The 23606-nt window shown below is 35.7% G+C and overlaps 1 protein-coding gene across 4 annotated transcripts in view; it reads left to right on the top strand.

The window, feature by feature from the left end:
- The window catches only part of VPS54 (VPS54 subunit of GARP complex), a 104348-nt gene that overhangs the window by 61698 nt on the left and 19044 nt on the right, over nucleotides 1–23606 (top strand). For all 4 annotated transcript variants that reach the window (XM_060116704.1, XM_060116706.1, XM_060116703.1 and 1 more), the window contains exons 10-17: nucleotides 130–185; nucleotides 3409–3505; nucleotides 10097–10437; nucleotides 16214–16343; nucleotides 16951–17132; nucleotides 17956–18068; nucleotides 20816–20879; nucleotides 23350–23455. In XM_060116704.1, the coding sequence (XP_059972687.1) occupies nucleotides 130–185; nucleotides 3409–3505; nucleotides 10097–10437; nucleotides 16214–16343; nucleotides 16951–17132; nucleotides 17956–18068; nucleotides 20816–20879; nucleotides 23350–23455 (1089 nt within the window). The remainder of the gene's footprint in view (nucleotides 1–129; nucleotides 186–3408; nucleotides 3506–10096; nucleotides 10438–16213; nucleotides 16344–16950; nucleotides 17133–17955; nucleotides 18069–20815; nucleotides 20880–23349; nucleotides 23456–23606) is intronic.

The following is a 23606-nucleotide window of genomic DNA, read 5'->3' as shown; positions in this document are numbered from 1 at the left end:
GAGGTATAAGAGACAGGAGAAGTTTGGTCAAGTAATTATAGTCATTGAGGCCCTTTTAATATACAAATGAACATGTAGTACTTAACAGTTGTAAAGACGTTAATCAAATTTTTTTCTTACATTTTGCAGTGTGTGATTAATAAAGTTTCACAAATAGAAGACATAGACACAGATGTTGTTTTGAAGTAAGTATAAATATTAAGTTGGGGTTACCAGTCAGGGAAAAGATAACGCATTAGAATAATCTAAGGAGGATTTAGTTCAGGAATTATTTGCTAAGGTGTGGGCAGAGTGTGGGAAAATCACAAGTGATAGTGCAGTACCTTTAAGGGACAAAGAAAGAGAGCAGTTAATGGAATTCAGAAGGAGAAGAAGGTGTAAGTAGCTGAAAAAAAAAGTCTTTTAGTAGTTGAAGTGATCTTCAGTGGAGGGATGCGGTCATCCTGAGGTAACCCCTCAGAGATGGAGACGGACTATTAGCACCTTTCCTCCTTTCAGTCTTTTGTAAGGGCTCCTCACTGGCCAAGCCCAGCAGGTCAGCCTCCCAGGGCAGAGAGTGGGTGGAGAGGATACAACGCTATATGGAGGGTGGAAATTGAAGAAGAATAGCAGTGTTAAATTTAAATTATTTAGCTATATAATTAAAACCCAGTTAGCTTTGAAAAGTTTGAGTACATGATTTTGAATTGTTCATGTCTGTAATTTTTTGTTTTCCCCTTGAAATAACTATTCTTATTTTAAGGAGAATCGTGATAAATATTTTATGACTATGAATTTCTTGTTCATGTAGGTATCTAAACTTTATTAACTGGTCTAAGATATGAATAGTAATATGGACAACTGTAAAACTTCTCTGGGCCAAACTCATAGAATGAGGATTGTGGAGTTTTAATTTCCACACTATTACCTAGTGAAAGCTGTTTCAGAATTAGTTGAAGCAATGCCAATAATGCAGGGATCTCTAGTAGTTGGAAAAATTAAGTTACTGGACCTTTGCTGAAAGCCCTATATACATGCAGAGTCAGTTATTTTTAATATTTTTCTTCCCTAAGGAATTTTCTCAGCTTAGAGAACATCCTATATCTCAAGTGTATAGGAGTATCTTTTGAGAATAAAGTCCTAGGTGTAGCACCGTTAATTAAAAATATGGAGTAATAAGTCATTGTAGTACTCTAAAATATCTTTATGGAATTCTATTTTTTATTAATTTTTAATCTTAAAGTTGATGTCAGTTATAAAAATATTGGCTGTACTATTATGTATTATAATATTTAGTATATATTATATATGTAGCTAATATAATATTGGCTAATACTTAAATAGCACTGTGCATTGTTCTGAGTACTTCGTATTAACTCAGTTTATATTCACAGCTACCATATAAGGTAGGTTCTACCCATTTAAAATGAGAAAATTAGATCATGGAGGAGTTAAGTCATTTGTCCAGAGTCACACAACTAGTAAGTGTCAGGGCTGGAACTTGAACCAAGGCACTGTGGCTTAAGAGCCCATGCTCTTAGCCACCATGCCACATGATCCTTCATATATGGAAGAGTACTTTTTAGTTTGTAGTTAGAAAAGTAGGTTATTAAGTTTATTAAGGGAGATGTTATGTTTCTATTTTTATTTTGTTTAACATTTTTATTGGAGTATAATTGCCTTATCATGGTGTGTTAGTTTCTGCTTTATCACAAAGTAAATCAGTTATACATATACATATATCCCCATATCTCTTCCCTCTTGCATCTCCCTCCCTCCCACCCTCCCTCTCCGACCTTTCTAGCTGGTCACAAAGCACCCAGCTGATCTCCCTGTGCTATGCGACTGCTTCCCACTAGCTATCTATTTTACATTTGGTAGTGTATATATGTCCATATATACACTACCACTCTCTCACCTTGTCCCAGCTTACCCTTCCCCCTCCCCATGTCCTCAAGTCCATTCTCTAGTAGGCCTGCGTCTTTATTCCCGTCTTGCCCCTCAGTTCTTCATGACCATTTTTTTTTTAGATTCCATACATATGTGTTAGCATATGGTATTTGTTTTTCTCTTTCTGACTTACTTCACTCTGTATGACAGACTCTAGGTCCATCCACCTCAATACAAATAACTCAATTTCGTTTCTTTTTATGGCTGAGTAATATTCCATTGTATATATGTGCCACATCTTCTTTACCCATTCGTCTGTCGATGGACACTTAGGTTGCTTCCATGTCCTGGCTGTTGTAAATAGAGCTGCAATGAACATTGTGGTGCATGACTCTTTTTGAATTATGATTTTCTCAGGGTATATGCCCAGTAGTGGGATTGCTGGGTCATATGGTAGTTCTATTTGTAGTTTTTTAAGGAACCTCCATACTGTTCTCCCTAGTGGCTGTATCAATTTATATTCCCACCAACAGTGTATGAGGGTTCCCTTTTCTCCACACCCTCTCCAGCATTTATTGTTTGTAGATTTTTGATGATGGCCATTCTGACCAGTGTGAGATGATATCGCATTGTAGTTTTGATTTGCATTTCTCTAATGATTAATGATGTTGAGCATTCTTTCATGTGTTTGTTGGCAATCTGTATATCTTCTTTGGAGAAATGTCTATTTAGGTCTTCTGCCCATTTTTGGATTGGGTTGTTTGTTTTTTTGATATTGAGCTGCATGAGCTGCTTGTAAATTTTGGAGATTAATCCTTTGTCAGTTGTTTCATTTGCAAATATTTTCTCCCATTCTGAGGGCTGTCTTTTGGTCTTGTTTATGGTTTCCTTTGCTGTGCAAAAGCTTTTAAGTTTCATTAGGTCCCATTTGTTTATTTTTGTTTTTATTTCCGTTTCTCTAGGAGGTGGGTCATAAAGGATCTTGATGTGATTTATGTCATAGAGTGTTCTTCCTAAGTTTTCCTCTAAGAGTTTGATAGTGTCTGGCCTTACATTTAGGTCTTTAATCCATTTTGAGTTTATTTTTGTGTATGATGTTACAGAGTGTTCTAATTTCATTCTTTTACATGTAGCTGTCCAGTTTTCCCAGCACCACTTATTGAAGAGGCTTGTTTATTAAGGGAGATGTTATGTTTCTATTTTTATTCCAGAATATATCTTTTCCATATTTAACCAAAATTAGTTTATTTCTCTATGCTTTTTCAGCGAATGGTCATGAAGCATGTTCACATGGAATTACTACATGATAAGATTCATAAGTCAGTGTACTTGACTAGTCTTAGAGATGTTTAAACAAGGAGAAGTTGCTTAGTAATTGACATCTTCATCTCAATTTTACAATTTTAGCTAGGTATCTAGATGAAATTGCATTTTATTATTCTTTTGTTGCTAGTATTTAGTGTAGTTTCCTCCAATTTGTAGATAATACCATGTTGGCCTGAAGACAGTCATTATTTTTGTTTGAATTTTTTTTTCTAGGCTTGCAGATCAGATGAGAATGTTGAATTTTCTTCAGTGGTTTGATCTGCTAAAGGATATCTTCTCTAAGTTTACAATTTTCCTACAGAGAGTTAAGGTAAGCTTATGTGTTTATCAGTTTGTCCAGAATATCCCTAAAGTTAAGTCATCTTTCTAGATATGAAAATTAGAATAAAACAAAATTTCTTTGTTTCTATAATTTTTCTAAAGGGTTTTAAATTAGATTTGAAGTGCTTCAGAGTATTTTGGTACCTTTTTATAATTTTGGATGATATCTTTTATTTTAAAAGAAATATGATGCTTACTTGGCATTAAATATTATACAGTAATATTTCCTTTTGTGATGCTTGAATCTGTGTAGATTATCTAGAATTACAATATTGTGAAACACTCAAAAATCTATCCCAAACCACTTAATTTTTCTAGGAATTTAATGTTGATTAATGGTATTTTTTAACATATGGTTCATATTTAAATTGCTCTACTAATGTTCTTTATTGCAGGGTTTTTTTTCATTTTTCAATCTGGAATCCATTCATGTATCATGAATGGATTTAATTACTTTGTCCCTTTGGTCAAACAACTTAATTTTAATCTAGTCGTTATAAGGAAAAGAACACATGCCACACAGCATTTTTCAGAAGAAAAAATGTCACAGACTCTAATACATGTTGGTTGGTATTACCAACATGTCATAACTGTGTTTTAATAAGACAGTTATTAGGAATTACTGAGTATAAGAGGTTGTTTGTGAAATGTGATATTCTTTGAATTATCAGGTGTCAATATTGTATTTATGTCCTAGTTAACATCCCTGGCATCTCCTGAGTTTCATGTTAAAAATGATCTGGGGGACTTTTGTACTTATCTATGATATGACTTCCTTATTGACATTGACATGCTCTAAGTTACATACATAAGCTTTCTAGTCAGAGTGGGAAAAGTTTTATAAAATGTGATTCACTATACTTAATTCAGACTCCTACCAAAATGTTGATCCTATCCATTGATAGTGATAGATAGCAAACCTTTATCTGTGGATTGCACAGTAACGAGGCCTTGTTTTCACTTTTTCTTATATTCCTACCATGACCTTATCACACACATGTCTGGATGTATAGAACTCCTACATTGCATAGTTAGAACTGGCCAACTTTTTGCCAGTTATTTTTAAGTAGCTATCTTACTTTTAGGTTCTATATCAGTTAAACTAAGCCACATTATTATTTGATGTATGTACAATATGGGAACAGTGATTTGTCCTAATTGTAGCTTCTTATTTTCACATTTAGGCCACTTAAACTAATACTGTTGTAAAACATCTTTGAAGATGATGTTTAATCTTTAAATATAGTACTTTTTTCTTTGAAAAAGTTTGTGGTTCCTTGAGGGCATGATTTTGCTGAAAAATAATGTTAATTACAGCTGTTCATTTTTAATGGAGATTTTTTTTTTTTTTTTTTTTTTTTTTTTTTGCGGTATGCGGGCCTCTCACTGTTGTGGCCCCTCCCGCCGCAGAGCACAGTCCCCGGACCCGCAGGCCCAGCGGCCACGGCTCTCAGGCCCAGCCGCTCCGCAGCATGCGGGATCCTCCCAGACCAGGGCACGAACCCGCGTCCCCTGCATCAGCAGGCGGACTCTCAACCACTGCGCGACCAGGGAAGCCCTAATGAAGAATTTTTAAATAACTACAAATTGGAAAGAACCGTGATGTCTAACAATAGAGGAATGGTAAAATAAGTTATGCCTGGTATATTCACTATCATGGAATATCATGCAGGCAAGGATTTTTAATGATTGAAGAAAATGCATACATACATTATAACATTAAGTTAAAAAGCAAGACAGAGACCTACTTAAATATATAGTCTGCTCTTAGCTGTGTTAGAAAGATTTTTTTACCTCTTCATCTCCATAGACAAAGAGACAGCTTGTCTTTTTAGTGGTTATCTTCAGGTGGTAGGATTATGTATAATTTAAATTAGTGATTCATTCTTTTCTGTTTTTCCTAAGTTTTCTACAAAAAGAGGTATTACTTTTTTTTAATTGAACTATAGTTGATTTACAATGTTGTGTTAGTTTCTGGTATACAGCAAAGTGATTCAGTTATGCATATATACATTCTTTTTCATATTCTTTTCCATTATAGTTTATTACAGGATATTGAATATAGTTCCCTATACTATACAGTAGGACCACTGTTTATCTGTTTTATATATAGTAGTTTGTATTTGCTAACCCCAAAATCCTAATTTATCCTCCCTGCCACCGGCCACACCACCACCACCCCCTCAGCTCTTTCCCCTTTGGTAACCATAAGTTTGTTTTCTATGTCTGTAAGTCTATTTCTGTTTTGTAAATAAGTTCATTTGTATCAGTTTTTTTAGATTCTACATATAAGTGATATCATGTGGTATGTGGTATTTGTCTTTCTCTTTCTGGCTTACTTCACTTAGTATGATAATCTCTAGGCCCATCCATGTTGCTGCAAATGACATTATTTCATTCTTTCTTACGGCTGAGTAATATTCCATTGTATATATGTACCACATCTTCTTTATCCATTCATCTGTCAATGGACATTTAGGTTGCTTCCATGTCTTGGCTATTGTAAATAGTACTGCTATGAACATTGGGTTGCATGTATCTCTTCGAATTAGAGTTTTCTCTGTATATATGCCCAGGAGTCAGACTGCTGGATTATATGGTAACTTTATCTTTAGTTTTTTAAGGAACTTCCATACTGTTCTCCATAGTGGCTGCACCAATTTACATTCCCACCAACAGTGTAGGAGGGTACCTTTTTCTCCACACTCTCTCCAGCATTTACTATTTGTAGACTTTTTGATGATGGCCATCCTGACTGGTGTAAAGTGATACCTCATTGTGGTTTTGGTTTGTATTTCTCTAATTAGCGATATTGAGCATCTTTTCTGGTGCCTGTTGGCCATCTGTATGTCTTCTTTGGAGAAATGTCTATTTAGATCTTCTGCCCATTTTTTAATTGGGTTGTCTGGGGCTTTTTTGGATATTGACCTGTGTGAGCTGTTTGTATATTATGGAAATTAATCCCTTGTCAGTTGCATCATTTGCAAATGTTTTCTCCCAGTCCATAGGTTGTCATTTCATTTTGTTTATGGTTTCCTTTACTGTGCAAAAACTTTTAAGTTTAATTAGGTCCCATTTGTTTATTTTTGTTTTTATTTCCATTACTCTAGGAGACAGGTCCCCAAAAATATTGCTGTGATTTACAACATGTCAAAGACTGTTCTGCCTATGTTTTCTTCTAGGAGTTTTACAGTATCTGGTCCTACATTTAGTTCTTTAATCCATTTTGAGGGTTTTTTTTTAATGTGGTGTCAGAGAGTGTTCTCGTTTCATTCTTTTACATGTAGCTATCCAGTTTTCCCAGCACCACTTGTTGAAGAGACTGTCTTTACTCCATTGTATATTCTTGCTGTATTTTGCCCTTTGTTGTAGATTAATTGACCATGAGTGCATGGGTTTATCTCTGGGCATTAATTGTATTTTGTGTTTTTATTAGAATTCTTGTTTATTGTTTATATCCCATGGTTTAAGATGATTTGTATAGCTAAAAAAGAAAATAATCCTTAAATGCAAGCTTACATTCTTTTTAAAGAAATTTTTAACTCTTAAGTTTTCAATTTGTTATGTGGACAAATAATTCTGGACTATCATTTTAAAGATTTATCAATATGGTTACCAGATTATTTCATTCATTATTCTCAAGACTGGAAAAATTTATTTTAGCGGTTCTGGTCTTTGAACATGAACTTGACTGCAAACTGCTGCAATATGAAAGTTCAGAGAATAAATCACGTACCTACTGTTGAATCTACTATATATTGTAAAATCTTCTGGCATCCTTAAGCAAGAATGGCTCTGGTCTTGGAAAAAAATAATCAGCAAACCTTTAAAACTGTAGGTATGGTGAAAACAGTGAAGAAGAACCCTTAAGAGAACACCTGCTACACTGTATATGGAAAGTTTATTGTATTAGCTAAGATGTTGTCAGTTAAAAGGGACAGAGTATTCAAATGAAACTAATTTAAACAATAAAAGAAATGTATTGGCTTGGGGAACTTAAAATAGTCCAAAACGAGGATAGGCTTCAGTTATGACGTGGTCATGGTTTTCTTGCTTAGTTTCTCTGTTTTAATTCACTTCTACCTCCTCTTTGTTGGCTTCACCTTCAAAGTACCCAACGTAATTATAGCAAAATGGCTATATATAACAGTTTTAGGTCTTCCACATTTGTATACTCTACTTCCTAGAACAAGATTTTTTTTTCTTCAATCATCAGAGTCCTTGGTTTTAATCCACTGGGCTGATTTAGGTTACCGTGGTCAGGACAATGCTGTGCACTGCTTGCTTTGGGTCTGGATTTTCTTCTCACTTTTGAACTAATCCTGTAGCGAGGAGGTTGGGAGTATACTGTGTGGGATACACAGGACTAACACCTGAAGCCGGAAGGTGGACTCAGTTTTGCATAGCTGTATTCCTATGGGGGAGGTATAGAATAGTTGTTGGGGAGAGAAAGACCATGTCCAAAGACCATGACCATTTTTTATTAAAAATTTTTTTAAGAAAGAAAATCATCAAGAGAGAAGAAATAAGGAAGAAGAAAGGCAAAATGAAGATGGGGGAGAAAGCACATCAAGATTAAGATGAGACAGTAGTGAGGATTAAAAGCAGCAATGGAGGAGTGTAGCAAGGAGCAAGTTTGTGACAATAGAGAAGTTACTGTTCAATGGAGAAAGAAGATATGCAGTATCCACAGACACTCGAAGGCTCAGAATCTCTCTCATATACTGTATGGAATATTGTATCACTTAGAGTGCATTTAATTCCCAATAATGGGAAACACAGAGTGTTTTAAACAATTAAGGGAGTTTATTAGTTCATATAACTGAAAAATATCCATAGGTAGGTCAGCCTTTAGGTGCTTGATAGAGAGGTTGATGATGTTATCAAGCCTTGGTTTTGTTTCTCTGTGTTTCTCTCAGTCTGTCTTCTGTGTATCTTCTTTAGCTTTAAGCTCAGGTGGTTCCATTAGCTGATTGGACTAGCTTAGACCCTTATCCTATCTTTGGAGACTTAAAGTTGGAGTCTGCTTGCCTAGAACCATGTAGATCCTAAAAAAGAAATCAAGAGTTTTGAGAAAAGGGCAACAAATTACAAGAACGCAACCATGAATGTTAAAGTAGGAATGCAGCCCCTGCTTCTTGGTAGTCCATGAAGACATTGACTTACATAAATTTACTCTTAATTCATCTAGCTTTCAGTATTTATTAAGTACCTCCTATGTGCCCAGTACTTACTATTCTAGGCAGTAGGATATAATATCTCATGGAGCTAACATTGTAGTGGAAAGAGACCTAGAATTAAAAAAATAAAAAGATAGTGGTAACTGTTATTTTAAAAAAACTGGTTAATGGGATAGGGTTGCTGGAAGGAGTCATAGGAGGCTTCTTTTTCTGCTGTTTTTGATTCAGTTTTATTTATTTATTTTATTTTTTTGCCATGCGGCATGAGGGATCTTAATTCCCCTACCAGGGATCAAACCCGTGCCCCCTGCATCGGGAGCACGGAGTCTTAACCACTGGACCACCAGGGACATCCCGGAGGCTTCTTGAGGAAGTGACAGTTGTGCAGGAACCTGAGTGATGAGAAGGAAACGTGTGCAAACATCAAGGTGAAGAACGTTCCAGGCAGAGGAAACAACAAAGGCACTGAGATGGGAACAGTGGAATTTAGAAGAATAGGAAGAGAACCAGAATTTCTGGAGAGCAGTGAATGAGTGAGAAAAAGGTGTAAGATGAGGAGAGAGAGATGGATTTAAGGGTAGGTATGGTAAGGAATACGGATTGTTTTTTCCTTTTAAGAAAGCACTTTTAAGAAGCAGGACTTCCCTGGTGGTGTAGTGGTTAAGAATCCACCTGCCAATGTAGGGGACATGGGTTTGATCCCTGGTCCGGGAAGATCCCACATGTCGTGGAGCAACTAACCCCGTGCTCCACAACTACTGAGCCTGCGCTCTAGAGCCCGTGAGCCACACCTGCTGAGCCCGCATGCCACAACTACTGAAGCCCGTGCGCCTAGAGCCCGTGCTCCTCAACAAGAGAAGCCACTGCAACGAGAAGCCCGTGCACCGCAACAAAGAGTAGCCCCTGCTCGCCGCAACTGGAGAAAGCCCGTGCACAGCAATGAAGACCCAATGCAGCCAAATAAATTAATTAATTAAAGAAAAACATAGTGAATATTTGTTGCATAGATGATTGGATACTGGTTGTTCTGTTCCAAACACCCCCCTTTAAGAAAAATAGAAAAGAAAGCACATCAATTAACGAATATGATCCTCTGACAGGCAAGTTATGTTTAGTGTAACCTATTTAAGAAGTTAGAGAAATATGCAGTATATTTTAGAGAGATTTCCATTTACAAAATTAATTTGTAAATGGAGCCCTATGTCTAAGCTTTAGGGAACCCATCTCTCTTGAGCAATTCTTTTTCACAAGTCACTTTTACTGTGTAATAAAAGAAATTCTGATATGCATGACCTTGACTCATTTGTCAGATGTTCAAAAGTACATACACAGTTCACTTTTGGAACCTTTAGGTATAAAATATTTTAAATCCTTTAAAAATGTATCCTGTTTTCTTGTAGGCAACGTTAAATATCATTCACAGTGTTGTTCTCTCAGTTCTTGACAAAAACCAAAGGACTAGAGAATTGGAGGAGATTTCGCAGCAGAAGAATGCTGCAAAAGACAATTCACTGGACACAGAGGTGGCTTATTTAATCCATGAAGGCATGTTTATAAGCGATGCATTCAGTGAGAGTGAATTAACACCTATAGCAATTGACACTACCTCTCAAAGAAATGCATCTCCAAATAGTGAGCCCTGCAGCAGTGATTCGGTATCCGAACCAGAATGTACTACTGATTCTTCATCCAGCAAAGAGCAGACATCATCATCTGTTACTCCGGGAGCTGTGGATAATATGTGAGTATGGTGACTACTGCTGCCAAGTTAACAAGATTTTGAGTCATCTTATTAATGGTTCCAATAAGATTGATTATTCAGTTTATTGAGAAACCGTGTACACTTTGGTCTTTTGGAATTTAATTTAACAAAAATAAATTAATTTCCTGAAACATATCTTTTTGAAAATGTATGCAAGGTAAGGAGATGAGCATTGGAAGTAATTGAGAATTGTAGAATTTTAAGGCTGGGAAGGAACGATTTAATTAAATGCCCTCAATTTGGAGAGTTTAGGTGACTTATTTAAAGTCATTAGTGGCAGAACCTGTCCTGGAACTCAGATCAGTATTTCCTTGGTTACGTTTCTTTCTTTTACTATGTCACCTTTGTATTTTGTATATAGTGAAAATCTGTTTGATTTACAATTTTCAGTTTTTCAGACATGAATTTCCAAGTGGGTTGCACTTTTTAAATATTTTTAAATATTACTCTTTTAAACTTATTTTGAAATAATTTCAAATTTACAGAAAAGTTGTCAGCATTGTACAAAAAACTCTCATATATCCTCCACCTTGCTTCCCCAGTTAATGGTTTACCACATTGCCCTCTTTCTCCGTTCCTCTCTCTTTCTCGCTCTCTTTTCGTCTCTCCTTTCTTTGTCTCTCATGTTAAAATTTTTTCTCAATTATTTGACAATAGGTTGCAGACTTGATGTTCCAAATACCTCAGTGTATATTTCCTCAATACAATAACACTCTCTTAAATAACTTTAGTATACCAATTAAAATCAAGAAAACATTGCTGCATTATTACCATCTAATGCACAGACCCCATTCAAAGTTCACCAGTTGTCCCAATAATGTTCTGAATAGGAAGAACAAAAATAAAACAGCCAATAAAATCTTTCTGGTCCAAGAACATTGTTTGTATTTTGTTATTATTAAGAATAATAAGAACTCAGTACTTTTGTTCATTATGATGTAAGTCAGCTTATAGCCCAGGAGCTTATAAAGGTTGCAGTTATGGTATAAAGTCAGCTCTAATACCTCCCCCTCCCCACCATAAATCAATCAATCAAACCCTGAACTACATATGAATAAAATTTTTTCTTCTCTGTTCTGGCTTATATTTTCACATTTATTAGTTAGGGTTCAGTCTAAAACTGCTGTTAAAAGAGATGTAAAAACATCTGTAGCTTAAACAATATAGAATTTTGTTTCTCTCCTGTAACAATTCAGAGGTAGGAGGTCCAGAGCTGAGAAGGTAGCTCTGCCATCTCATTGTGTAGTTTCCCTCTGTGTCTTAGGAGGTTTTATCATCTCATTTCAATCTGTAGCAGCAGGAAGGAGAGGACAAAGGCTGGTACTCTCCTTACTTTTTTGTTTTGTTTTAACCTTTTAATTGGAATGTGATGTACATATAGGGAAATGGACCAGTTATAAGTGTTCAGCTCAATTTATTATAACAAAATGAACACCCTGGTGTAATCACCAAGGTTAAGAGATAGTACATTACCAGCTCTCTAGAAGCCCCCCTTGCCACTATGCTTTCACTTCACCCCCAAAAAACCATTAAAACTATTGGTTTTTCCAGGTTTTAAACTTTATGTAAATGGAACCATAAATGGAATCATGTTCTTTAGTCTCTTAATTTCTTTCATTCCACATTATATTTGTGATATTTTTCTAAGTAGTTGTATGCAGCAGTAGTTTATTTGTGCATAAATATTCCACTTCTGACTATACCACGATGTATTTATCATTTTGTTGATGAAATTTGGATTATTTTCAGTTTGATTGTTGTGAACATTCTTGTAGATGTCTTCAGTGTACATGACATAAGTATTTCTGTTGAATATATACCTAGGAATGAATAAGTATTGTGAATAGTCAGTTTAACTAATGCCAAACAATTTCCCAAAGGATTGTACTCCTTTACAATCCTATCAGCTGTGTGGAAGCGTTCCTATCACTCCACATCTTCATTCACTCTTGGTATTGTCAGTCTTTTACATGTTAGACATTTTGGTAGATATGTCACAGGTATAGTAGTTTAAATTTTTATTTCCCTGATGATTGGTAAGAGGGCACTTTTCATATATTTATTGGCTGTTTGGATATCCTCTTCTGTGAAGGCCCTATTCAAATCTTTGCCCACTTCTCTATTGGTTTACCTTTTATTTCTTACTGATTTATGGGAGTTCTTTATGTAGTCCCAGCACAGCCCTTTGTCAGTTGTCCGTACTACAGGTATCTTCTCCCACTCTGTGGGTTGACTTTTCACTCTCGTATTGGGGTCTTTGGTGAACAAAAGTTCTTAATTTTAATATCTTATGATTCAGTCTTTCCTTTTATGGTTTGTGCTTTTTTGTGTGTCCTATTTAAGAAATCTTTCCCTAACCTAAGACTTTGATGATATTCTCTTATGTTTTTTTCTGGAAGCTTTGTTGCTGTCCCTTTCACATTTAGATCCACAATCCATCTGGAATTGATTTTTGTGTATAGTGTGAGGTTGTTGTCTTTTTCCTCATGTAGATATCTTTTTAACTTCACACCATTTATTGAAAAGACTGTCTTACCCGTTGCTCTATAGTGCCACTCTTGTCTTAAATTAAATATTCATATATGTATGAGTCTGTTTCTAGATTCTGTTTTGTTCACTTGTCTGCTTTGCACCAGTACCATTAAGTAAAATTGTATTAGTTATGATCGCTTTTTTTTTTTTTGCGGTACGTGGGCCTCTCAGTGTTGCGGCATCTCCCGTTGCGGAGCACAGGCTCCGGATGCGCAGGCTCAGCGGCCATGGCTCATGGGCCCAGCCACTCCGCAGCATGTGGGATCTTCCCAGACCGGGGATCAAACCCGTGTCCCCTGCATTGGCAGGCGGACTCTCAACCACTGCGCCACCAGGGAAGCCCTATGATCACTTTTTAATTAGTCTCAATATCTGGTAATTTCTCCTACCTTTTATTCTTCTTCCAATATGCCTTATTTATGTTGCAAATTCATATACCTTTTAGATTTGTTAGTTCCCTGTTGCTTTCACATAAATTTGTTCATGTTTTATCCTTTCTTTCTTTTTAAGAGCACAATTCAGAATTTGCAGTTCCACATCCTAGTGGCTAGAATATTATCACATGTCTATATCTAGCTGTAAGAGAGGCTTGAGAAATAGTCTATAGCTTGTTGGCTATTTGATAGCTGAAACTATTATGGCAGAAGTGAGAAACGATATTAAAAGATAGCTAGAAATCTGCTGTACTATTTGAAATTCCTTTAAATCAAATGCAGCCTCATAGTTTTTATCCCTCCCCTCCCACCTCCATTGTGGCTCACTATACACTCTGGAGCTTCTCTGGCTTTCCACAATGGCATGCTCCCATAGCATGATAATAGAGGTTCTGTAGGTGGTTTCTTCTGTGTTTCATAGGCACATAAATGTCTGGGAACTACCCACCCCCAAGGGGCAGTGGATTGATTGAGTATATTTATACACGTGACCCTAACTAGTTCTTTCTTGTATCAAGTGTTTTTGCAGTATGTAATTGTGTCATAGATGCAGTACATGCAGAAATGATGTCTGATTTTTTATCTATGTTAGTGGTAGATTTTCCATATTTTCTTACATTATCAAAATAATCTACAACTTTGTAAGTTTATTCCAATGCAGACATGGGCACAAAAGAGTAAATAATTTACCATGCAGGAAATGGGAAAGGAAAAATAATGGAAAGGATTAGGAAGTTTTGTAGGTTTTTAAAATTTTTTATTTTAAATTAAATAGTGGTTAAAATAAAAACATATAAAGTTTACCATCTTAGCCATTTCTAAGTGCACAGTCCAGTAGTGGTAAATATATTCACACTGTTGTACAACCAACCTCCAGATCTTTTTCTTCTCGCAAATCTGAAATCCTATGCACATTAAGCAACAACTCCCCATTTCCTTCCCTACCAATCCCCTGGCAACCACTCTTCTACTTTCTGTCTCCATGAGTTCAACTACTCTAGGTACTTCATATAAGTGGAATCAAACGGTATTTGTCCTTTTGTTTAGCATATTGTCTTTAAGGTTCATCTATGTTGTAGCATGTGTCAGAATTTCCTTCTTTTTATAGGCTCAGTAATATTCCATTGTATGTATATATCACATTTTATCCATTTATCTGTCAGTGGACTCTTGGATTGCTTCCATCTCTTGGCTGTTATGAGTAGTGCTACTGTGAACATGGGTGTGCAAATATATCTCTTTGAGATCCTGCTTTCAGTTCTTTTGTGTACATAGCCAGAAGTAGAATTACTGGATCATGTTTGTGAGGTTTTGTTTTTTGTTTTTTGCTTTTCCCTATTAACGTGAAAGAGATCCATTAGACTTAAATTTTTAAAAATCTTTTTAAAAAGCAAAATTACAAACAAATAAATGATTTTTTAAGAAAACCGAACTTCCTAGCTTTTTGGATTGTCACCCTACTTTCTTAAAGACTTTAGTTGGGTTTTTTTTTTTTTGCTATTTCCTGTTTATATCTTTGTGAATTGGTGGCATATTGGTAAGAGTTCCAAATTCTTAGTTATTCCCTTACGTAGGGGCAAATTTTAGAAATCCTTCAGAAAATCAAATTTACAATTGAAATAAAATTTTAACTTTGAAATTTAAGCCAACAGTTTTATGGGAGCTGGTATTGAAATAGCACTTGGACTGTTTATATAGAAGGAAATGTTACAGTAGAAGAAGCTTATCAGATTAGAAATAGAATTAGACTAATTCTGGGTTCTAGTCCCACCCTCTTAACCTTGTGACCTTGGGTAGATCACTTAAACTTTCAAGATTCAGTATCCTCATCTGTAAAGTAGAAATTTATCTATCTGCCTCAGAGTGTGAGAACCAAGCAAGATACTGTATCTGAGAGTATTTAAAAAATATTTATCCATCCATTATTTTAAAGCACGAGTAACTAAATTTAATGATATAACTTTAAAGGATAGCAGCTAATAACTTTCTTTAATACCTTAACCCAGTGAGAGTAGTGGTTTGCCTCAAATTAATATACATCAGATCCTCTTTGAAATATCTTTGAAAGTTATTTTAATTCAACTGAAACGGAGAAAAATTATGCTAAGTTACTTCACTTGGTTCATGATAACACTAAACTGACTTGTTGGCACAGAATCAGTGGTCTTTATACATGCCCTGGGGAAAAATGTATAAAAAACAGGAAGTCTTACATTTCTTCCTCAAAACTGGAATAAATGCATTACATATTATAAATACTCCTATTTAATTGTAAGTTTCTTGAGAACAGTATTCCCTCCAGTGCATAGTAGTTAAGCACAGTAAATACTCAGGAAATATTAGTTCAGTTGATCTGACTATTAATAGTCATTCATAATTATAAGTAAAAAGAGGGCCTGTTTGTTCCTTCTTTCCATTCCTTTCCTCTTCCTTCCACCATGTCATCCTAGGCACCTGTGCACAACCTGCCACAGCTACGCCCTTGTACCTAACGAGAATTTCTTTTGCTGTAGTTTTTGCAGAATTTCCAGTCAGAGTCTGAACTAAGTATTAAAAATACTACAGCAGAGAGAGAAAATTATTCTTATATAAGATTAGGGTAAAATATATTTGTGTTATCTGAGCTTGTTTATGTGATGCTGTACCACAAAAATAAAAGTACATGATACATCACAGAATTTTCCCTCAAATGTAAATTTTACAGCTTTTTGTTTTTTATTGGTAGGTCATCTATGGCGAACAGTGTGTTCACAACTTTCCTTGACTTAATCTCTTTCTATCATTTTCAGGGTCAATGAAGACATGAAATTAACTGACTTAGAGCTGGGAAAGCTGGCAAATAATGTCCAGGAGTTATTATATAGTGCCTCAGATATATGCCATGATCGAGCTGTCAAATTTCTCATGTCAAGAGCAAAGGTTAGTTGTTTTGATAAACTTTAGATACTTTATACATAGTAACATTGTTTTAAAGATCTGGAAAATATCCTCGCTTGTGTTCCCATTCCACATAATGCATATTTTTAACACTTAATAAGGTACTGGTGTGGTCTGTTAAGGAGATGTTGAAATGCAAAATAATCCAAATAAAAGAAATAGAAAAAGTTAAGCATGCTTTTCAAATAAAGGATTAAAAGACTTATTTTGAAATATAATACCTTAATAATTAATTTGAAATTAATATGCTGTTTTATACATATATATGTGTATACCTAGCCAAATAATTTATTAAGAAAATTAGTTGTACTCCAATAGTAGGAAAATTGTATAGTATGATCTGAATTTATTTGAGCTACTGTATTACAAAGGGATCAGAATAAAATTTAGACATCTTAAACTTTTTATGCTTGATTTCTGGGACTAAAGTATTGGGAAATTTCATTTAAAATTGTTTTAAAATAATTTTTAGGAATTACTACAACTATTATAAAAACAATTAATATTAATGTTTGTTTAAGTTGGTTTTATAGCTCATCCATATTTGGTGTTATACTATCATGATTTTTGTGTTATCTTTAAAATTTAGGATGGTTTTCTTGAGAAGCTAAATTCCACAGAATTCATAACACTTTCCAGATTAATGGAAACATTCATTTTAGAAACTGAACAGATCTGTGGAAGAAAAAGCATGTCATTACTTGGAGCACTTCAGAGCCAAGCTAATAAATTTGTAAACAGGTTTCATGAAGAGAGAAAAACCAAGCTCAGGTATTATTGCCTTGTCCATTCTGTTCTTCATTTTTTTCCCCTTTTCTTTACAAAACACAATTATATTTAAAAGAGGAAACTTCATTAATTGGCCAGTTAAAACCCCTGACAGATTTTTTTCTTTTTTTTTTTTTTTTTTCTTTTTGCGGTATGTGGGCCTCTCACTGTTGTGGCCTCTCCCGTTGCGGAGCACAGGCTCCGGATGCGCAGGCCCAGCGGCCATGGCTCACGGGCCCAGCCGCTCCGCGGCATATGGGATCCTCCCAGACCGGGGCACGAACCCGTATCCCCTGCATCAGCAGGCGGACTCTTAACCACTGCGCCACCAGGGAGGCCCATTTTTTTCTTTAATTAAAGACAGATTGTGGAATTAAAATCACATTTCTTGGCTTTTGAAAGTGTAGTTAGAATGTTTAGTTCCATTAAAGTACTTGCCAGGAAGATCCTAATAGATTGACTTTTCCTTTCCCACTCAAAGTGAAGTTAATTACGTTTTACCACTCTTCCTGACTAGGCTAAGAGACATAAAAAGAGAAATATTTTCTGAAACCATTCATACCATTTATAAATGATTTCAGTTTATTAAGGTGTTCAGCACTTTTTAAAGTCTTACGTACTAACAACAGGTAATGGCCATTATTATTTAAAAACTCAATGCCTTGTATTGCATGGGCTCTACTTGAATTTAACTAAGATACACGTAGTCTTAAATATATAACAAAAGTCTTATGTACTCACTCAGCTATTCCTTTTCTTTTCACCCAAGGAGATGGTGTTGACATATTATTAAAGTTTATCTTCCTTTCTTTTTACTTTTGAATAGCCTCCTCTTAGACAATGAGCGCTGGAAGCAAGCTGATGTTCCCGCAGAATTTCAGGATCTTGTTGATTCTATAGCAGATGGAAAGATTGCTTTACCTGAAAAGAAATCAGGGGGTATGTGTACTCTTTCACACACTCTCTTTCAATTTTATATTGTTTGTTCATTTTGTAGGAGTGCTTAATATTTCTTTAATTGATAGTGCCTCTTGGGAAGCTTAGAACTAATACTCCCAGCTTAGTAAGTAGTTGATTGGAAAAGTATGTGGTAATTTATAATAATAATTTCAGATATTTATTGAGTATTAACCATATCCAAATGGATATTAGCCATATCCAAGTGGACCAAGTGCTTTACATGCATTACTCCAGTTTACCCTCACAACAACCTATAATAAAGATACTATTGTTACCTTGTTTAATAGTGAGGAGGCATGAGGCTTCCAGGGGTTAAGGAATTTGGTACAAATAAAGATCTGGGATTTGAAACCAGCTTTATATAATTTCATAGCTATGTTCTTAACCACTGTACCATATTGTTTAGAGACATGTAATCTTTTATTGGACACTAGTATGCTTCTACTATGTGTCAAATGTTGAGACATAGGTAAGAGGTATAATTTTACGTTAAAAGGTCTAAGTCTGATGAAAAATATATTTATTATCAATCACAAGTAATGTAGTAGTGATATGATAGAGAAAACCAAAATATAAAGAACTGTAGAATAAGAAAACTGTGAAGGAGACTACAAAGGAAGGGCAGAGAGGTAGGACAATCCAGAAAAACACAGAAGTTAAAAAATTAGAGTTTCAAGAAGAAAATTGTCATTTGTATCAAATGTCAGTTGGGTCTCTTATGAAAGACATGCAGTGGCTAGAGATATTTTTGTATATTAGTTAAAGTGGCATTGTCATGGGTTAATAATATAAACTTGGGCTTCCCTGGTGGCGCAGTGGTTGAGAGTCCACCTGCCGATGCAGGGGACACGGGTTCGTGCCCCGGTCTGGGAAGATCCCACATGCCGTGGAGCGGCTGGGCCCATGAGCCATGGCCGCTAAGCCTGCGCGTCCGGAGCCTGTGCTCCGCAACAGGAGAGGCCACAACAGTGAGAGGCCTGCATACCGCCAAAAAAAATAAAAATAAAAATAAAAAAATAATAAAAACTTATGTACAACTCATCCTGTAATACCAGATTTGAAATTATGAAGTTCTTGAATAATTTTTAAAGTGTTTTTTTTGTTGTTGTTTTTAATAAATTTTTATTTATTTATTTATTTTTGGCTGTGTTGGGTCTTCGTTGCTGAGCACGGGCTTTCTCTAGTTGCAGCGAGCGGGGGCTACTCTTCATTGTGGTGTGCAGGCATCTCATTGTGGTGGCTTATCTTGTTGCAGAGCACGGGCTCTAGGCACGCGGGCTTCAGTAGTTGTGGCTCGCAGGCTCTAGAGAGCAGGCTCAGTAGCTGTGGTGCACGGGCTTAGTTGCTCCGCAGCATGTGGGATCTTCCTGGACTAGTGCTCCAACCCGTGTCCCCTGCAATGGCAGGTGGATTCTTAACCAGTGTACCATCAGGGTAGTCCATATACCCTGCTTCTGTCTTTTGTTTTCCTCTGAGAAAGAAGAAAGGATATGCTATTAGAAATCCATTAACATTTTACTAGTTCATGCGGAGTTAAGGATCCTTGGTTATTATTCATGCACCCATCATCTATTTATTGAGTTACTAGCTACTTAGCTAGGCACTGGGGAGATGAAGTTTAATGGATAGCAGTTCATATTAATTTGATGCTTACCTGGTGCTAGACAGTTTTTTCTAAGCACTTTACATAGTTATCTCATTTACAGATCCATGAGCTAGACACTGTTAGTATTCCCATTTAACAAATATGGAAACTGTGGCACAAAGAGGCTAAGCAACATGCCTAAGGTTACCTGGCTAGGAAGTGGTAGAGCTGGGATCCAGCTGCAGGCAGACTGACTTTAGGGCCCTTCCTCTTAACTACTGTGCTAAGCCATTTCTCTGCAGTATTGAGAATTGGTTAAGACACAACCCCTGTCCTCAAAAAAACTTAATCTGACATACAGAGTGAATTGTGATTGGAAATTATATCACACTGAATTTCTTTCCTTGAAAGAGATGAGGAAGTAGATATTTAATGTCTTAGAACAAAAGGATTTGAAGCTTAGGGAAGCACGATGACTTACTTGCGCATGGTAATCTGTTTAATTTGGCTGATTCAGGACAGTAATCCAGTCCACTGTTCTTTTCACCTCAATATGCTGAATTTTGTTTTTTAATGATAAGAAATACCACATGCTGAAAATAAAGTAACTTTTGGATTAAAATCTTGAAAAGTAATACATAGTCTCTCCATTGAATTTAGGAATTAAGTTGTACTCTAAGGGTTATAATAAAGAAAAGATAACCAGTTGAAATGCTAGTTCTGCCTTTCCCAACTAATAACATTCTTTTTCCTTTACTTCTTATCGATCATCTGCCATGTGCCAGACCTAGAGGATAGCCAGTTCGTAAGCATTATCTCTTTCAGTAACAACACTGAAAGGTAGATATTGTTGTCCATGTCTAATGGATACAGATATTGAGATTCAAAAGAAGTAATTGGCCTAGTCTTGCATTCAGTAATTGGCAGTACTGGAATTCAAATCCAGATTTCTCTGATTCCAAATGCAGTATACTTTATTTACTTTGTGCTGAATTGTTTCCCAAGAAGTAGATTTATTTGCAGAAATGAGATAGTTTCAGGCCCTGAATAGGAACTTTTTCAGTTTTGTCCAGTTTAAATTTTTTATCCAGTATTTTGTTTCATCTTATACCCATGTCTCTTTATTCGCTTTACTCTCTAGCTACAGAAGAAAGGAAACCAGCTGAAGTTCTCATTGTCGAGGGACAACAGTATGCTGTTGTTGGGTGAGTGACACGTTTTTCTTCATTAGTTGAATCAAGTATTTAAAACTTAGGTCTTTTATTTACCCCTTGATGTGAATTGGAAATTTTGGATTAACAATTGTAAATCTTACAAAGAATTTTAAAGAAATTTTATGGATTCCTTTTTATTTTTCTATATTTTGTAGTATTCTGTATCCATTAGGACTACACTGGCTTAACAAAAAAAGGGGTTGGTTGATTTTTCTCATGTAACAAGGACCTAGAGGTACATAATCCAAGGGTGCTCTAGTGGCTCCATGATGTTATAAGTGTCTCAAGCTCTTTCTGTCTTTTTTTCCTGCAACTTCTTTAGTGTGTAGTATACAGCATAGTAGTTGAAGTTGTGAGCTCTGGAGTCAGACTGCTTAGGTTTGAGTCCCAGCAGCTCTGTTACTTTGTGGCCTTGGGCAAGTTACTCTGTGTGCCTCAGTTTCCTTATTTATAAAACAAAATGTGGATAATAGTACTATACTTAGAATTATTGTGAAATTAAACAGGTAATTCATGTAAAGAATCTAGCACAGTTCTAGTACCTAACAAGAAGTTGATAGTTGTTGGTAGTTATTTCCATTATCATCATTTGTCATTAGGTCTTTTACCAAAGACAGTATTTCAAATTCAAGTTAACTAAGAAAAATATAAATTCCAGTGTTGTTTGTCTGGTACTATATGCCTTTTATTAAATGGGTAGTTAAGATAATATCTTCACATACTTTAATTTTAATAACACTTCATAGTTTAGATATTTTCATATATATGATCTCATTTGATCTCTACAACCATTTGTGCAATAGACATTTCAGGGATTATTGTTCCCTTTCTACAGTTAAGAGAATTGGAGCTTAGAAGTTTAAGTAGTTAATATAAAATTACCCAAATGGAGCCAGAATTAGAATAAAAATCTAGCTCCCAATATCTACACCAGAATTCTTTTTCACTTCTTTGTTTCTTGTCACTAAGTAAGTCTTTTCTGAAACAGTCATCCTTTCCAGGAAGAATGAATGATCCTCTCTTTGTAACTCTCTGTGCCTCTCTCATGGCACTTTCTGGTTAGTCTCTGAATTCCTCAAAGATGGGGATCATATCTTACCATTTTAATTTTTCTTAGCACCTAATAAGCACTCAAATAGTGTGTATAGAATTTATGCTTTTTCTCAACCTGTATATTATCCACAACTCTGGAGTGCACCCATTGTAAGCTAAAGCTTCCATTCCTTTCTTCTCTGGAGTTCTTTTCCATTTCTGGTGGGACAGAGCTTTTTTCAACCTCCCTATAATCTTAGTCCTTCAATCTAATCATGATTTCTTTCCTTAATTACCCATTGCAGTTGGCCCTCTATATCCATGGGTTCCACATCCAACCAACCAGGATGCAGAACCCACGGATATAGAGGGAAGACTTTACTATGCCATTTTATATAAAGGACTTGAGCATGCATGGTTTTTGGTATCCATGCAATGTCCTGGAACCAGTGCCCTGTGGATACTGAGGAAGGACTGTGTCTTGTTACTCTTCCCTTGCTTGATGGAAATGGTCCCCTCTAGCTATCTGGCTTTCTTGCTCTTTAGGCAAAGAGGCTTCTGCCAAAAAACTGAACTCCCTGGCTAAAGGTGGAGTATTATATCTTCAGAGAGAAAATTACAAAAGATAAGCAATGGACTCCTGCCCAGTAAAGCAGACTCTAGGACTATGCATGGAGAGTAATATATGGTCTGACAATTAAGCTGTTATAAAGGCTAGATACTCTTCTTCTTGAATCACTGCTCTCTTCAGACTTTCATAAAACATTAGTTTACATGGATCACTCATTTCTGAGGATCTCATTGAATTTAGATGTGCAATAATGAATGGCTCTTTCTCCCTTAGTTTCAACCTTATTTAACCTCCCGATAGTGCCTCTTTTTAGCTTATGACATGTCCTGATAATGAGCTGATAACTTTCTCATCTTTGGAGAAGCTTTTGTGATTTACCAATAAACTTCTTAGAAGCCACAGTTTATCTTTCATCTCACTAAGAAAATCTAGACTAGGTTCCCTTCGTTAATTCAACATTTATGAGGACCTACTACATAATCAGAAACACTGGTTAAGCTTTTTTCAGTGTTTCTAAATTGGCCAAGGAATGGGATATCTGCCTTATGGAAGAGACTTACCTTAGTGTGAATGTCACACAGAGAGTGATGTGCTCACAACACAAAATTTAAGGAGGTACCCTTTCTCAGTGTCATGCAAGTGATTACCTTGCAATTGCACAACCCTGAAATTGAGTGCCTCCTTAATTTTACACTCTAGGGATTTTCTGTTGCCTTACCCTAAGTCCCTACTCTGTTGCACTTATAGGTAAAACACATAATTTAACAGTTACCAAGATCAATATTGATTTTTATATGCCAAATCAGTTTGATTTTTCTTGTTTTGAGTGTCTACTGGGTCATCTTTCTTTTTTTGTAGAACCGTATTGCTGTTGATAAGAATTATCCTTGAATATTGCCAGTGTGTGGATAATATCCCATCTGTTACTACTGACATGCTCACTCGTCTATCAGATTTATTGAAGGTGTGTATGATTTCACTCCTATGGAAAAAATAGTTGGAAGAAGTAATTCATTAGGGCGTGAGTAATCTTCCAACTCTAAGACATTTCAAGGTTAAGCTATCTTTAAGACATTAATTTTGTGACATTTGATTGTGGTTGAACACAACATGTT

Source organism: Mesoplodon densirostris, chromosome 14 (assembly GCF_025265405.1).
Source record: "Mesoplodon densirostris isolate mMesDen1 chromosome 14, mMesDen1 primary haplotype, whole genome shotgun sequence".
NCBI lineage: Eukaryota > Metazoa > Chordata > Mammalia > Artiodactyla > Ziphiidae > Mesoplodon > Mesoplodon densirostris.
The sequence above is the reverse complement of the archived record's forward strand: the minus strand, read 5'-3'. Positions and strand labels throughout refer to the sequence as shown.